This window comes from Lithobates pipiens, unplaced genomic scaffold (assembly GCF_037356315.1).
Source record: "Lithobates pipiens isolate NorthernLeopardFrog02 unplaced genomic scaffold, aLitPip1_a1.2 Scaffold_1, whole genome shotgun sequence".
Taxonomy (NCBI): Eukaryota; Metazoa; Chordata; class Amphibia; order Anura; family Ranidae; genus Lithobates; species Lithobates pipiens.
The window spans coordinates 26,503,417-26,521,052 of record NW_027507685.1 but is presented as its reverse complement, the minus strand read 5'-3'; the positions used below and the strand labels follow the sequence as shown (position 1 = coordinate 26,521,052).

The 17,636-nt window shown below is 43.0% G+C and overlaps 1 protein-coding gene across 1 annotated transcript in view; it reads left to right on the top strand.

Moving 5' to 3' along the window:
* The first annotated feature begins 1,579 nt into the window (after positions 1–1,579).
* Positions 1,580–17,636, top strand: part of MAMLD1 (mastermind like domain containing 1) — a 341,549-nt gene continuing 325,492 nt past the window's right edge. The window contains exon 1 of the mRNA XM_077486917.1: positions 1,580–1,884. Coding sequence (XP_077343043.1) covers positions 1,831–1,884 — 54 coding nt within the window. The 5' untranslated portion in view covers positions 1,580–1,830. The remainder of the gene's footprint in view (positions 1,885–17,636) is intronic.

The following is a 17,636-nucleotide window of genomic DNA, read 5'->3' as shown; positions in this document are numbered from 1 at the left end:
CAGTGTGAGTTGTCAGTGTGAGTTGTCAGTGTGTGTTGTCAGTTGTCAGTGTGTGTTGTCAGTTGTCAGTGTGTGTTGTCAGTGTCAGTTGTCAGTGTGTGTTGTCAGTGTCAGTTGTCAGTGTGTGTTGTCAGTGTCAGTTGTCAGTGTGTGTTATCAGTTGTCAGTGTGTGTTATCAGTTGTCAGTGTGTGTTATCAGTTGTCAGTGTGTGTTGTCAGTGTCAGTTGTCAGTGTGTGTTGTCAGTGTCAGTTGTCAGTGTGTGTTGTCAGTTGTCAGTGTCAGTTGTCAGTGTCAGTTGTCAGTGTGTGTTGTCAGTTGTCAGTGTGAGTTGTCAGTGTCAGTTGTCAGTGTGTGTTGTCAGTGTCAGTGTGTGTTGTCAGTTGTCAGTTGTCAGTGTCAGTTGTCAGTGTGTGTTGTCAGTGTCAGTTGTCAGTGTGTGTTGTCAGTTTCAGTTGTCAGTGTGTGTTGTCAGTTGTCAGTGTGTGTTGTCAGTGTCAGTTGTCAGTGTGTGTTGTCAGTTGTCAGTGTGTGTTGTCAGTTTCAGTTGTCAGTGTGTGTTGTCAGTTGTCAGTGTGTGTTGTCAGTGTCAGTTGTCAGTGTGTGTTGTCAGTTGTCAGTGTGTGTTGTTAGTTGTCAGTGTGTTTTGTCAGTTGTCAGTGTGTGTTGTCAGTTGTCAGTGTCAGTTGTCAGTGTCAGTTGTCAGTGTGTGTTGTCAGTTGTCAGTGTGTGTTGTCAGTTGTCAGTGTGTGTTGTCAGTTGTCAGTGTGAGTTGTCAGTGTCAGTTGTCAGTGTGTGTTGTCAGTTGTCAGTGTGTGTTGTCAGTTGTCAGTGTGTGTTGTCAGTGTCAGTTGTCAGTGTGTGTTGTCAGTGTCAGTTGTCAGTGTGTGTTGTCAGTGTCAGTTGTCAGTGTGTGTTATCAGTTGTCAGTGTGTGTTATCAGTTGTCAGTGTGTGTTATCAGTTGTCAGTGTGTGTTGTCAGTGTCAGTTGTCAGTGTGTGTTGTCAGTGTCAGTTGTCAGTGTGTGTTGTCAGTTGTCAGTGTGTGTTATCAGTTGTCAGTGTGTGTTATCAGTTGTCAGTGTGTGTTGTCAGTGTCAGTTGTCAGTGTGTGTTGTCAGTTGTCAGTGTGTGTTGTCAGTGTCAGTTGTCAGTGTGTGTTGTCAGTGTCAGTTGTCAGTGTGTGTTGTCAGTTGTCAGTGTGTGTTGTCAGTGTCAGTTGTCAGTGTGTGTTGTCAGTGTCAGTTGTCAGTGTGTGTTGTCAGTTGTCAGTGTGTGTTGTCAGTGTCAGTTGTCAGTGTGTGTTGTCAGTGTCAGTTGTCAGTGTGTGCCCCAATGATCGGAGTGTGGGAGGAGATGAGAACATGACACCCGGCTAAGGACAAGCTCCCGGAGGACTCCGCGATCCCCGAGTCCTCCCCACACTGACATGTAATTGTCGGGAGGCAGAAAGGAACGCTTCCCCTTTAAGTTGAAGTGACTGTGATCAGGCCCCGCCCCCCTCGGTGACACAGCACTTGTAAATGTCCTATCAGTAATTTAAAGCCCGGAGACTCCGCCCTGAAGTGAGGAACAGTGGGCTGATGGAAATGTAGTGAGCAGTCTGAGACAGGCACTGGGTGAATCATTAGCCAACTGCTACACTGGGATGCTTTTGTCTGGAGTCTAATAGGAAATACATTGATAGACATTGATAGACACAGCACACTGCCTGCCTCCTCCTGACTGCACAGTCTTCTCCTTCTCCTTCTTCTTCTGGTTTTTTTTTACCTTGGGGCTTTTACCAATACACCAAAGTGGATGTAATATCTGGTGGATCTCCGGTCCAAAATGCTGCTGGTTTCCCAGCGCATAGAAGCACCACGCATGGAGCCTTATATACCAGTAAGTAACCTATAGGGATCGCTAAAGTCTTCTTGTGTCTATTGATCCCCAGTGCCAGCTGGACCCCGAAGTGTCACTTCTAATGCCACCCAGCCCTGCATGTCTTCATCCACAAAGTCTGCTTATTGATAAACATACATCATGCCTTGTAAACACTCTCCTGCCTGCCTGCCTGCCATGCTCAGGGACTCTTGTTTTGTCTAAATATGTAATGATACATTGTGAAAATACAAAGATCACTGATGGTAAAATGAGGAGCCAGAAGATGCTGTGTGGACAGTTCAGAGCTGATGGCAGAGGCTGGCTCTCCTCTCCTCTCCTCTCCTCTCCTCTGCTTTTCTCATTTCCTAGGCTGCCTGATTTCTCCTAGATTAATGCTGACTGCCCAGGGACTAATAGGATTATATCTGCCAATAAACTCTGCCTTGAAAAGCTGAAATATCCCTGTGTAAACACAGGCTGCCTTCTAACCTAATGATTAGTGGGTGACACCTTAGGTTAAGCAATGGGCAATGTGTGGCTGGTTTACCCCCCCTCCAGCGTGGGAATGGTTAAAATGCAGTAAAGGAGCCCCCTTTGCCCCCTCCGGCATGTGAATGGTTAACATGCTCTAGAGGAGTTTTTGCCCCCTCCAGTGTGGAAATGGTTAAAATGCAGTAAAGGAGCCCCCTTTGCCCCCTCCGGCATGTGAATGGTTAAAATGCTGTAGAGGAGTTTCTTTGCCCCCTCCAGTGTGGAAATGGTTAAAATGCTGGAAAGGAGTCATTTCGCCCCCTCCAGCATGGAAATGGTTAAAATGCTGGAAAGGAGTCATTTCGCCCCCTCCAGCATGGAAATGGTTAAAATGCTGGAAAGGAGTCATTTCGCCCCCTCCAGCATGGAAATGGTTAAATGCCGGAAAGGAGTCTCCTCGCCCCCTCCAGCATGGAAATGGTTAAAATGCTAGAAAGGGGTCTCCTCGCCCCCTCCAGCATGGAAATGGTTCAAATGCTGGAAAGGGGTCTCCTCGCCCCCCTCCAGCATGGAAATGGTTCAAATGCTGGAAAGGAGTCTCCTCGCCCCCTCCAGCATGGAAATGGTTCAAATGCTGGAAAGGAGTCTCCTCGCCCCCTCCAGCATGGAAATGGTTGTAATGCTGTAGAGGAGTCCTGAGTGTCATTCAGAGCCTGCGATCATATAGATTCCACTTGCCCAGCTTGAATGGGTTGGGAGTGTTGCATGCAGCCTATTAATCTCCCAGCTCCCATTACCCAGTAATAACCAGAATTACTTCATTTGTTGCTGTTCTGTGCAGGTCAGAGGTCACCTGGGTGTCACTGGGAATTAATACAGCAGCCGCTTCTAACTGCAGTGCAGAGACGTCTGCTTTATTTGCTCTTATTCCTGACATGGACATGACTTCTTTATTCTTGGTGTGATATGCTGTGCACTTCTTGTGTGTATTCCTTTTATATATATATATATATATATTCTATTGATTGGGGGTAGTTGGTGATTTACCAAATAATCCCTTTCGCAGCAATTTATTGTCATCATTTGTAAGCTAAACACTTGATAAATGGAGCCCCACCCCCCCTTCTCCCCCCATCATCTTTGGTAAAGTGACACCTGCCTGGCAGTCTTGTATTGTCAGTGAGTGGCAAAGCTGGAGCGGTTCTTGCTGGCAGGAGCTGTGTCCAGCAGGGGGGGAATGTGTGTTTGTGTGCTGAGCTATTAAGGTAACCATACATGAAAAGGAGAGAGGAGGGGGGGGGGGGGGTCATTAAGAGCTGATCAGACAGCGCTATGACTCTCATTTTATAATGTAATCATGTACTGGATAGCGACACTTGTCTCTTTTTTATCGTCTGCTGCTCTTTCCTCCCTCACAATATCTTTGACTTTGGTAGATGTCGCTATACATTGACCTAGTTGCACGATTAGCAGATGACAATTCCTAAGCCTGACCACACACTATACAATCTGATTGTACAATCTTCTTAAAGATGGCCCTACACTATACGCTTTTTCCTTTAGATCACTCCACAACTATATAGTGCAAGGGCAAGGATACAATTTGAATGGATTGTTTAGGTTTCTCCTCAAATTACATCAATCTTTGTATTACATCATCAATTATACAACATCCTTTTACATTTACCAAAACGATGTAATAGGAGCACAAACGTGAACAATCCATTCAAATTCGAGCTATTTAGGCCTTTGCACTGCATAGTTGATGGTATATCTAGCGGAGATCGTACAATCAGATTTTTAGATTGTAAGCTCTAATGAGCAGCGCCTTCTGATTCCTCTCGTACCAAATTGTACTGTAGCTGTAATGCCTTCATTTTCTTAAGTGCTGTGCAAACTGTTGGCACCATATAAATCCAGTATAATAATAATAATAATTGTATAGTGTATGGTCAGCCTTTGATCTGCCATCCACTAGAGCTGGGCTCAGATGACCTTTGAACTCCAATCTCTAACCTATCCGAACTTGCACACTTTTTTTTTTACTCCAGGGGGAACCGGGCCAGGTCATTCCTGCCCCGCATCTCGCATAAACCTAGAGGCGGGTTGTGGGGTGGGAATGACCTGACCCGCAGCTCATTGGAGTATTAAAAAGAGTGTGAGTTCAGAGTTCAGGTAGAGATAAGTTCGGAGGGTGCCCAAGCTCATCTCCAGTTGGTGGTAGATCTAAAGTTGACCATACACTATGCAATGTAATTGTATAATCTTCTTAAAGATATCAATGCATTATATATCCTGACTGTACAAATTGCTTTAGATCTACCATCAATTATTTAATACAGGGGCTCGCCTGATTGGATACAATGTGAATGGCTTGTTTAGGTTTGCCCTCATATTACATAGTATTATTGTAGGAGATTGCATAATCTGATTATATAGTGTCTGGCCAGCCTTAAAAAGGAACTGCAGTCTGCTCACATAATTTGTAATAAAAACATCTTTGCCATTCTGAAGCTTCCCTCCAACCACTTTGCATATTTTATATATAGTGGATTCCGTAATTGCCAGATATGCTGCAAAAATCTCCCTCCACCGAGTCTGGCTGCATCCATTTTAACTGTGGGTAGCTGAAGCTGCTGCTGCCTTTTCACTTCCTGGATTCACACAGACGCACACCCAGCTCTGCAGCTCTCATTGGCCCTCTTATGACTCGTCCCACCTCCCTTCCTGGCAAACTCTCACGGGAGTGAGAGAGAGAGAGCTGTGCATGATGTCAAAGGCCTAGGCTTTTTATGGGACAAGAAACAAGAAGGTATAAGGTATTTACTGGAAGAAAAAAAAGTTTTACTATCCAAAAGTTAAAACAACAAGGGCAGAAGAGTTAATAGATGGAAAGATGAAAAAATGACTGAAGGTCGGCTTTAAGCTGGATAAACACTATGCAACTTTTGTTCAATTTCCTTTAGATTTACCTTCAACTATGTACAGGCATACCCCACTTTTAAAGTGGTTGTAAACCCTTACAAACCACTTTGACCTACAGGTAAGCCTAGATTAAGGCTTACCTGTAGGTCCAAGAAATATCTCCTAAACCTATACGGTTTAGGAGATATTTGCCCGAAGACAGGAACCGCTGTCTACGGCGCATGTGCCGTAGACAGCGGCGCGCAGGCGCACTGAGTGCGGCATTTCCAACAACGGAGCTGCCGCGCGTGTCGGCTCCCGTGCGCATGCGCGGGAGTGACGTCATCGCGGCTCCGCCGAATGACAGCGGCGGAGCTGCGAGACCCCACCGAAAAGATGGATGCGCCGGACTACAGGGGACAGCGGTGACATCGCTGGCTCCTGTGTCAGGTAAGTGACACATAATGGACTACTATGCGATGCGTAGTAGTACATTAGGCTTTGCCTTTGCAGGGAATAAAAGAGGAAGTAAACCCATCAGGGTTTACTTCCTCTTTAAGTACACAATGGGGTTTATTTACTAAAGCTGGAAAGTGCAAAATCAGCCTCACATCTGCATAGAAACCAATGAGCTTCTAACCTCAGCTTGTTCAATTAAGCTTTGGTAATAAAAGCTGGAAGCTCATTGGTTTCTATGCAGAAATGAGCCTCATTTTGCACTTTCCAGCTTTAGTAAATAAACTCCATTGTGTACTTAAAGCGGTAGTAAACCCGCAATTTTTTTTTTTTTTTTTTTAAACCTGCAAAGCAAAAGGCATAATGAGCTAGTATGCACCGCATACTAGCTCATTATGAAATACTTACCTTAGAACGAGGCCCTGACATCTGGCCCGATCCACGCCGAGGGAGCTGACATGCTCCCTCAGCGTTTCTTCCGGGTATCGCGGCTCCGGCGATGTGAGTGGCCGGAGCCGCGATATCGTCACTCCCGTGCATGCGCGCGGGAGATTTCATTCCGGCCGGACGGCCACTGCCGGATTTTCAGGCCGAGAATCCCCTTTTGCGCATGCGCCGCTGCAGTCAGCGGCGCATACCGAGGGGAATATCTCCTAAACCGTACAGGTTTAGGAGATATTTTTTTTACCTACAGGTAAGCCTTATTATAGGCTTTCCTGTAGGTAAAAGTTAAAAATTAGAGTATACAACCACTTTAAAAGTTGGGTATGCCTGTAGTGCAAGGGCCTGCCTGACTGCATACAAATTGAAAGTGTTTGATCTCATATTTATATGGTTTTGGTAAAAAATCTAAAGAAAATTGTATAGTGTGTATCCCGCTTTAGCTCTGCCATCAACTATTTCGTGAAAGGGCCTGCCTGATTATATACAATTTGAATGGCTTGTTTGGGTTTGTCCGCATCTGACATTTGTTTTGTTAAATCCAGAGGAGATTGTGCAATCAAATTTGTATGGTGTATGTCCGGCGTAGTTGTTACAGTTATGGTGCGCTGATCTGATCTTTGCACATATCACAGTAAAATGCTATAGTGTATTGTTTACTCTAGTGTGTGAAAAATGGCAGTTCCTACTTGTGTTATGGACGTTTTGTAGGTGACAATTATTACATGTGGGGATATCCTCTTGGGTCGAGCAATGCGCACAGGTTGGTCCCTGGTGGCACTCTTGCACCTGGCACTGGAGAGGTTAAGGTCGCTCGCTCCTGTACCACATGGCACTGGGCAGCAGAAGTGGATTTTATTGCAAGGAAAACACCCTGTGAGCCTCCCAGACACAGTGTGGGAGCTCGGAGCTGGCTCATGTTTTTTAAACTGGTTTATTTATTTTTTTACCACCCCCCACCCACTCTCTTATTAACCCCTGCACTGGCTGATACTCGGGGTGGATAATGGTGCTTGAAATTCAGAGGCTTGATCAGAGCCTCCAGCAGACGAAGCGTTAAAACCCATGATTCCCTTGTTGACTGTCCTTTAGAAGTCAGTGGCAGTTCATGTCAATCCATTGTGTACATTATACCCTCACACGACAGCAGGTTGTGATGCAGTATTAATAAGCGTTTTCCTTTCTCTGTACAAAGGATGGAGTAATATGTTCTGTTTAAGATTAAACATCTTCATTCAATGCTGCAGCAAGCAGTCTTTCTCCAGTGAAGTGTAACAACTAGCTACATCAAACAGTAATGAGTGAAAGGCACCGTTCCTGGGAGCTCAGCTTATTGTTTTTACATGAAACAAGTCCATGATTTTAAGCCTACCTGTTCGATCGATGCAGGATATTAATCTATTGAAGCCAAATTGTTACTTTACAAATTAGAATCTGTTGCTGATGATGACAACGCAGATAACGCTTACACATAGCAAACTTGGCATTACGCCCGAAAAGTGTTTTTTTTTTATTTTATTTTTTTCTACATCAATTGTGTATCTCTGCTGTAGTTTTACATTTTGCATTCATTTTTAGGTAGATCTGTAACATGGGTAATATCACAATTTTATGGAGCAGACTTAAAGTAGAGCTATAGGCCAATGTCATTTTTGGATAGAGCAAAGGAGGGTTTATAATGCTGAAGAGGAGTCCTGAGTGTCATTCAGAGCCTGTGATTGCATCGATTTTCTACTTCCCCCAGCTTGAATGGGTTGGATACCACCTATTAATCCCCCAGCTCCCATTACCCAGATTTTTTTTTTCATCATCTGTGTCCCATTGCAAAGATTTCCCTTCACTTCCTGTCCCATAGCCAAACAGGAAGTGAAAGGAAATCCCTGCAAATTGAGGGGAATTCCGGTCACCAGAACTAGTGCCCCTATTGTAGGATTTCCCCTCTATTACTTTTCTGGGGACAACCCAAAATTTGGGATTTTATTTTACTTTCAATGATAAATAGTGAGGGTGAATCTCCTTAAAGTGTAATTCCCCCCCCCCCCCCCCATCGGTGTCACATTTGGCACCTTTCAGGGGGTAGGAGGGAACAAATGCCTGTATTATACAGGTATTTGCTCCCACTTCCTGGCATAGATCACCACGGCGTTCGTGGTGACCTATGCCACTTCCGGTGTTCTGGCAGATAGTGTCCTGCCATCATATAGCATCCGCCCCGTGCTGCGCATGCGCAGTACGGGGCAGAAGAAGCTTCGGAAAATTTCCACAGCTGCTCCAAGAGTGGAGGTGGTAGCCCCACCATCCAAGCGGATATAGGGTTGTAAAAATTAGATGGCCCCTCGCGGGCGAGCTTCGCTCGCCACGCTTCGCTCGCCACGCTTCGCTCGCCACGCTTCGCTCGCCACGCTTCGGGCTCAGCCTCGCTGCGCTCGGCTCTTTTTTATTCCTGCTCTGTGTCCACTTGGATGGTGGGGCTAGAACCTGGACTCACGGCGCAGGCGCCATTCATCCTCGGCTATTTTCGGAATCTGTGTTGCTGTGTACTGCGCATGCACAGTACACAGCGGACACTATCTGATGGGGGACCTTATATGATGGGACACCGACACCTACCTTGTCCTCCCCCCGCTGTAGTATGGGAGACACACAGGTCCCAGAACACAGCAGGGACCAGTGAGGAAGCGCAGTGCATGCGCAGTAGGGAACCTTCACTCCCTGATTCCCGTACGTGGCGGCGGCAGCTGCCGAGAGCCAATGGACAGATCGGCTTTGTCTGCCGACATCGCGGGCTCCCTGGACAGGTAAATGTCCATGTATTAAAAGTCAGCAGCTGCAGTATTTGTAGCTGCTGGCTTTTAAAAATTATTATTTTTTTTTTTTTCGGCGGACCTCCGCTTTAACTGGTCTACAAACAGCAATAAAAACTGCCAGGCATTCTAATCCCTCTCCACTCTGGGGACTTTTACGTAAGGAGAATTCGCCAAAAGTGGTTCTAACAATCTGTACCTGTATTCTATTCTTCTGTTATTAAAATATTCAAGACAATTTTTATTTTGATAATAGTTATGATCGATTTAAAATCCCGGGCTGTTTTTATTTCTTTTGTGTCCCATTGGGAACATGTTTTAGCTTGCTTCCTGCCCTGGAGACACAACAGGAAGGCAGGAGAAGGGGAAATTACAACTTACTGAAGAGTCACAGGAGTAAGTTTCCGCACTAGAACTTTTACTTTCTTTTCCTGTTTCATTGACAGCTGTAAAATGTAGGAAATTCCATGACTTTTTTTTTTGTCTGTGATAATGGTCACCAAGAGAAATAGAGAGGGTGAATCCCCCAAACTGGAACATAAACCACAATATATGGTCTAAAGCAGGGATATGCAATTAGCGGACCTCCAGCTGTTTCAGAACTACAAGTCCCATGAGGCATAGCAAGACTCTGACATCCACAAGCATGACACCCAGAGGCAGGGTCATGATGGGACTTGTAGTTTTGCAACAGCTGGAGGTCCGCTAATTGCCTATTCCTGGTCTAAAGGTTTATTGGGTAATAGGTATAGGTTTCATCAGAAAATTTTCCAACATGTCCCTTCGACAGAAGCCAATTAAATGATCAGCCAGCTTAAGTTTGACTCTTCAGTTTGAAAGTCAGGGATGAAACATTGATATTGTTGCCATAACAGCTGCTTGAAAAATTGGGCTTGAGGCGTTGGAATCCTGAAGATTGATTAAATTACATCATCCTCCAGTTTGATGGTGGTGGGACTGTGGAGGATGTTAATATAAAGTTGTTTAGTTGGCAGCTTCTGTACTCCAAAGGATTTTCACAATTAGGGTTATGATTTAGTGACACCACCAAAACTCGGATTTTATACACAATCTATGTATGGAGTAAACCAATTGTTTTTTTTTTTTTATATATACTTGAGTACCGTGGTGTGAGATTTCGGTTGTAGATTTATACGTATCAGCTTCTTGATCTCATGACCACATGAAACTGTCACAAAGCAAATTTTAATAAAGGAAATTGTTGACACTGTTATGTACACTCAGAAGCTGGGAATCTCAAAAGGGAAGTGTCAAACTCCAAATAAGTAAAACCAAATAAAAGGAAGAAAATAGAAATACTTCTTTTCAAGGTAAGCCTGCCATCGCTGAACAAAGATAATGGCTTGGCTGCCATGCTGACCCACAGATGCATACCTTTAGGTAATGCATACATTTAGTCTCATGACTAAATATGCAATAAGGCTCGGTTCACACAGTACGCGGCACGACTTGCAGCGCCGTGACCTGCCGCGACCTCAGCGGCGACTTGCAAAACGACTTCTGTATAGAAGTCAATGCAAGTCGCCCAAAGTCGCCGCAAAAGTAGTACAGGAACCTTTTTTCTAAGTCGGAGCGACTCGAGTCGCTCCTATTAGAACGGTTCCGTAGTACAGAACGGGGCGCTACTTGTCAGGCGGCGAAGTCGCCTGGACAAGTCGCCCCTGTGTGAACCGAGCCTAAGGATATCTATTTTTTTTATTATTATTTTTTTTGTGAGTTGCATTTTGGTAGGAGTGACTGGGAACATGTTAAAGCCATGGAGGCAAAAAAACAAGCCAGTCAACTAGCATTTTCGGGAGAGGGTTAACAATGACAGTAAGGCTCCATGCACACTGAAGCTGATAAACTGCAGTTTATTGGCGTTTGGGCGTTTTTTGTAAAAGCCCATAAACTCCACTCTATGTTAGCCTATGTGTCCATGCACACATGGACGTTTTTCAGCTTTAATGAGCAGTGGAGTTTATGGGCTTTTTTCTGAACGCCAGAAATTCGCGTTCAAAGTGCCGTTTTTCAGCGGCAAAAAACGACAAACGCTCATTAACGCTCATTAACGCTCATTAACGCTCGTTCATTAGTGTTCGGCATTCTATTTTTCAATGCATTGTGGGATTTTTGGAGTGTCCTCTGTGTATTTTTATAAAAAACGCCCATTAACGCTAACGCTGTAAAACGCTCATTAACGCTAGTATAAAACGCTGTTAAAAGCAGGTTTTTCAACCAGCGTTTTCTGCCAGCAATCTGGCGTCCAGAAATAGCTTTTTTGAGCTTCAGTGTGCATGGAGCCTTATGGCCAAATGTAACTTTAGCTTGTGTGTTTCTGATTCTGTTTTAAGCTCTTACCCTTTTCGAAAGCTAAATGTTGTCTAAGGCTCCATGCACACTGAAGCTGATAAACTGCAGTTTATTGGAGTTTGGGCGTTTTTTGTAAAAGCCCATAAACTCCACTCTATGTTAGCCTATGTGTCCATGCACACATGGACGTTTTTCAGCTTTAATGAGCAGTGGAGTTTATGGGCTTTTTTCTGAACGCCAGAAATTCGCGTTCAAAGTGCCGTTTTTCAGCGGCAAAAAACGACAAACGCTCATTAACGCTCATTAACGCTCATTAACGCTCATTAACGCTCGTTCATTAGTGTTCGGCATTCTATTTTTCAATGCATTGTGGGATTTTTGGAGTGTCCTCTGTGTATTTTTATAAAAAACGCCCATTAACGCTAACGCTGTAAAACGCTCATTAACGCTCATTAACGCTAGTATAAAACGCTGTTAAAAGCAGGTTTTTCAACCAGCGTTTTCTGCCAGCAATCTGGCGTCCAGAAATAGCTTTTTTGAGCTTCAGTGTGCATGGAGCCTAAGGCTCCATGCACACTGAAGCTGATAAACTGCAGTTTATTGGCGTTTGGGTGTTTTTTGTAAAAGCCCATAAACTCCACTCTATGTTAGCCTATGTGTCCATGCACACATGGACGTTTTTCAGCTTTAATGAGCAGTGGAGTTTATGGGCTTTTTTCTGAACGCCAGAAATTTGCGTTCAAAGTGCCGTTTTTCAGCGGCAAAAAATGACAAACGCTCATTAACGCTCATTAACGCTCATTAACGCTCATTAACGCTCATTAACGCTCATTAACGCTCGTTCATTAGTGTTCGGTATTCTATTTTTCAATGTATTGTGGGATTTTTGGAGTGTCCTCTGTGTATTTTTATAAAAAACGCCCATTAACGCTAACGCTGTAAAACGCTCATTAACGCTCATTAACGCTAGTATAAAACGCTGTTAAAAGCAGGTTTTTCAACCAGCGTTTTCTGCCAGCAATCTGGCGTCCAGAAATAGCTTTTTTGAGCTTCAGTGTGCATGGAGCCTTAGCCCTTGTACACACGGTCGGACATTCCGACAACAAAATCAGTCGGATTTTGTCCGAAACTTGTGTTGCATACACACGGTTGGACAAAGTTGACGGAAAATCCGATCGTACGTAACGTGACGACGTTATTTCGTTACGACAGGATACTATGTTCAGGCTAGTAGCCAATAGCTTTGGTGTAGGAATTTGATCTGAGCATGCGTGGCACTTTGTCCAATCGGAATTCTCTACACACAGTCGGACAAAGTCCGATCGGATCATGTTGTCGGAAAGTTTTATAGCACAGCTCTAAAACTTTGTCCGTTGGATATTCCGACGGAAACAGTCCGATGGAGCCCACACACAGTCGGATTATCCGACAACACGGTCCGAACGGACATTTTCCGTCGGAATGTCCGACCGTGTGTACAAGGGCTAACAGTGATCACTGCTGTGTGCCTGGACATTGCAGATAATTCATCATGGCTGCGCCCACTGTTGATTTTTAGCATTGCATTAAAATGAACCCAGAGATTGATAGACTCAGCAGGAACATGTCAACATTATCTAATCTGTGAACTTCAGCTTGTCCAGGGACTATTTTGTTGGCCACAGATTCCTTTTAAATGACATCACATTTGTTGAATGTAGCTCCATAGCCAGAAAGACAGGAGAGTGAAATAAATTCTACACTGCCAGACAGCTGTACTAAAAAATTTCCATCTGTTCTCGAACTGTGCTACCCGGCATATCATTGGATACTGGGGTGTTCAAGTGGCATTCGAATGTTGGTGTTACTTGGAGGACAGTGTGGGTGCTGCAGTCTGCCAAGACCAGGCCAAGAGTATTATCTTAAATAAAATTTCCAAAGTCATTATGACATATCAAGGGAAAGAAATATATTAGATTAGTGATTAGAGAACTGATAATATAGTTTTAATGTGTCATTTGCCAACGTGCTTGTTCAATGACCTCCAGAGTCCTGTTGAGAAGGGTCAAATGAGTTTTCTATGTGTAGCCGCGTACCCGCTTTCCCCCTCCCACTCCATGTGCAGTGGTGCCAGGTCCTTGGATCACCTGCTCTGCTTTTGTTAGGGTGGCATCCTGCAGCTAATCCCTCTTGTCTGTAAATGGGAAGCGCGGCCAATTCTTATTTACACTCCCATGGAAAATAGGCCGGCCGTCATGGAAATAAAATAGATTGTTTTTTCCTCCCTTTATTGCAGATAACCTCCTGACACTGTATCACACAGCCATTTCTTGTTTTAATAAGCTATTATTGAAAAGCACACAGTAAAGGAAGTTAATACGGGTTAGCCAATTTTATCTGTGACCATTTTCATTGTTATTATGGTCTGGGCTGCAGTCCCACTAGCTTCTAATGACCAGTAATGTAACTTTAGTGGAAAGATGGAATGCTCATTTCTGTACATCATGCTTCGGTAAGGTGTTGCTTCTGGTTTCTAGTAAATAGGCTGTAGTCCAAAGACTGCCTGCCGTCTGCGAGGCACCAGCATGGAAATATAAAAAGGGGCTTTTTCGCAAATAAAAATATTTGCCTATTAGAGATGCACCCTCTATGCTGGGAAAACATGGTCACCATTTATATTGCCCCTGAGATGTAGTGACAAGTACATCCATGCAGCTGTTGCTGATGAAGCGTCTATAAAGCCCCATACACACTATCAGATTATCTGCTGAGTTTTTCCTTCAGATTTACCAAAACCATGTAGTAGAAGGGCCTGCCTGATTGCATACACATTGAAACTCCTAAGGTTTGTCCTCATATTATATGGTTTTGGTAAATCTGAAGGAAAAACTCAGCAGATAATCTGATAGTGTGTATGGGGCTTTAGAGTAAATTCCTGCAGAAAGTATGAAGATTTTGACAGTTTTATATTTTTAAGGCTTGGGATGACGGTAATTTTTCCATTTTTTTTGTGGAAAACACCTTTATAGAAGAACCTCTTTATCCATGCTAACATATGTCCGGTGGCCACTTTTTCGGAGGACTCAGGAGATTAAACTTTGTCAAGATGTTGTCCTTTGTAGTGTTTCCTTCATTCCCTGCACACTAGATCCCTTTTCAGATCAGGTTAACAGTCATGTGCTAATAAAACGAAGTAGCACAGAGAAAGCATCAGTGGATAACACAACTTCAGATTTGAATTTCTCTTGTTTGTAGCTGATACAATGTTATATTTTAAGATCTGTTAGATTTTCTCTAGAAGAAAAAGATAGATACAGCAGATAGATTTTTTTTTTTTTTAATAAATATATATATATATATATATATATATATATATATATATATATATATATAATGTGTATGTATGCATATATGTATGTATGCATATGTATATGTGAAAAAACTGTTGAACCTCAACTGTGCAAATTCCGCGCAATGTAAAAAACAAAATACATAAAAAGCTGCTCCCTGGGAAAGTGAAAAAAACACCCTAATGGATAATAGCAGTAATTAAGGGGCGCTCTAAAATAATCTAAATGTGAAAGATTAATCCACCATTATCAATAAAAGTGGCATTGGTAGAAAATGCTTAAAACAATAATCTAATCGCCATCTCCAAAAAAACAAATATAATATCAATAAATAAAAATATCAATTAATAAAATATGCTGAACATTGGTGAACACCAATCAAAAAATAGAGTCCCAATAACGTGTCTCTACATAGATAAATTCTGCAGATCCAAATTCAGAAATAAATGTTAATCATGATATAGCAGCAAATCGGAAAGGCTTGCGACTCCCTCCACCAAACACGCAGCAATACACCAGTTGTGAAGATGTAAGTCCAAACTGCTTACCAGATTCGTTTGACCACTTTAATTAAAAAGTAAGTCAAACAGCGCCTGTACAGGATAATGCCTGCTCATATGGACACTGATGGAAATGATAGTAGATGATATGTCCCCCTTCACAGACTCAGGCGGCAGATATGAAAAAATAATACAAAAGGATCCATAGTGTAATACTGACTTTAATAAAAAATAAATGTAAAAACAGACAGCCAAATGGCTCCTTACGTGGTTGTGTGCCTGACCTGGCACTAGGGCTGCTCGCTTTGACCGAAAAACTCACTCTCTGACCAAACGAAAAAGTCCTTCTGCATTCGCTATTGGCGTGCGTTCCAGGCCTTCAGACCGTCAAACCAGAGGGCCGGAAGTGGCGTCAAAGTGTGACCAGGCACCGCTCCGACGTATGTTTCATTGTTAACGTCTTCATATATATATAATTTTTTTTTTTTTATATTATATTGGTACACTGTGAGTAGGAAATAATCAGCATCTAGAATGGTTTTTCTTCAAAAATCAAGCATGCAAAAACGAATCAAGCTATTTATTTTAATTACAGTTCTGGTGATAGTTTGTGAGCACTTATACCTAAGGGGTGATTATCCTATACAGTTTGGCTGTTTAAAGAGTTTCTGTTACTGCATATGGGTTTGAATATATCTGCATGTGGTTATATGTATATTTTTATTCATTGACACTATAATTATGAAGAAGCTTCAGAATTCTAATGAGATCCAAAGATTTAATTATCATTCATACAATATACATACATCTGTATGCAAGCTGTTGCTGCATGTTTGTGATCAATGATGAAATGACAACTGCCATTGCCTTGTAAGTAGTGAAAATGCTAGAAGCACCTGGTGAAGAGTGGTTCTAGGGATCAAAGGAATGTGTTCCATCAAAGAGATATTCACACTTCTGGTGAACTGAATGCCTGGCCTCTGACTGACCCAACATAGCTAATATGGCAACACATATGGATGTAAAAACAAAAGGGGGGGGGGGGGGGAAGGTGATTTGAGGACTATCTGGAGCATTGCTAGTTTAAGGTGCAATCTATTCTGCCTCTTCTTAATGTTGTCTGGTTGACAAGTGACAGCTCACTGGTAGCCCATGTGCTGCTAAAGCTAAATTACACATCTTAAAAAAAAAGGGGGGGGGGGATTTAGGGTTTCTTCTAATTAGGAACTAAGTAGAAGTAACAATTGCAATAATAGGGCAGTACACATTTAGGTCAAATGTGTATTTAATATGCACAATATCCAATGAGAACATCAAACAGAATGTCCAAAAAAGGAGAAAACACAGAACAGTTAATGCATTTTGAGGGCTCAAAGATCTCCCCCTACTTCAAGGCTTGAGTTTGATGGAAGGATTGGAGGCCTGCATAAAGAATCGGATGTAACAAAGATCAATGGACCAGAGAGCTTTTGGACTCATGCCACGTACACACGACCGGACTTTCCGGCAGACTAGGTCCGACGGAATCAGTCCATCAGACAATACGATCGTTTTTCGTTTTAAAAAAAACAGACGGACCTAGAAATAGAACGTGTTTCAAATCTGTCTGATGGACTCAATTCCTATTGGGAAAACCGTTCATCTGTGTGCTGGTCCGACAGGCAAATACGACGCAAGGGAAGCTATTGGCTACTGGCTATTGAACTTCTTTCTTGGTTCCATCTTACGTCATCACGTTCAAAAGGAAGGGACTTTCGAACAGACTTAGTCCGTTCGTATATGGCCAAGTCCGTTTGTTCAGAAAGTCCGTTGGAACTCCGCCGAAAGTCCGCCAGACCTAGTCTGCCGGAAAGTCTGGTCATGTGTAAGCGGCATCAGACCTACTTGGACAGTCATTGTACTTTGTGCAAGTGGATATCTAAATCTGGCCTCCCTGTTTTACGACACCCTGTGTTTGTTTAGAGCGGCATTACCAGAGCCATTGTGCCTTATTGAATTTGAAATGTTCTAATGACAATTTTTTTTTTTTTATCCGCCACCTCATTTTATTTCTTACAAATATGTATTTAAGGTAGTTTTGGCTTGTAGCAGTGGTGTGGTATAGGGCAGATGTTATAAAGCTTTGTCCTCTTGTGAGTTGTAGTACAGTATAACAGTTGGCAGTCAGCCATACTATATATTTATAATATAATATCACCCAAAGTGTTTAAAAAATAATGTTAAATGTTTCAATGCTAGCTGTAAACTTGGCTACCTCTGCTTGTAACAAAGTTATAATGCAGCAGATGTTAAATTGGAAGTAAACCCTCCATCATTTTCAGTCAAGGAAGCTGCCATCTTGGCCTCTAATAATTCTTCAACTGCCATAATGCTGCACATGTGATCAGTTATGACATCAGCCATTGGATGGTTTGAAAGTTTGGTTGAGAGCACAACCAATGTAAAAGTTAGCATTTCCGGCATGCCGGGAATGTAAATGTTTTTTGAAACTGGGTATACTCCCGCTTTAAGAGAAAAGGAAGACCTACATTGTTTTCAGGTTACTTGAGGGC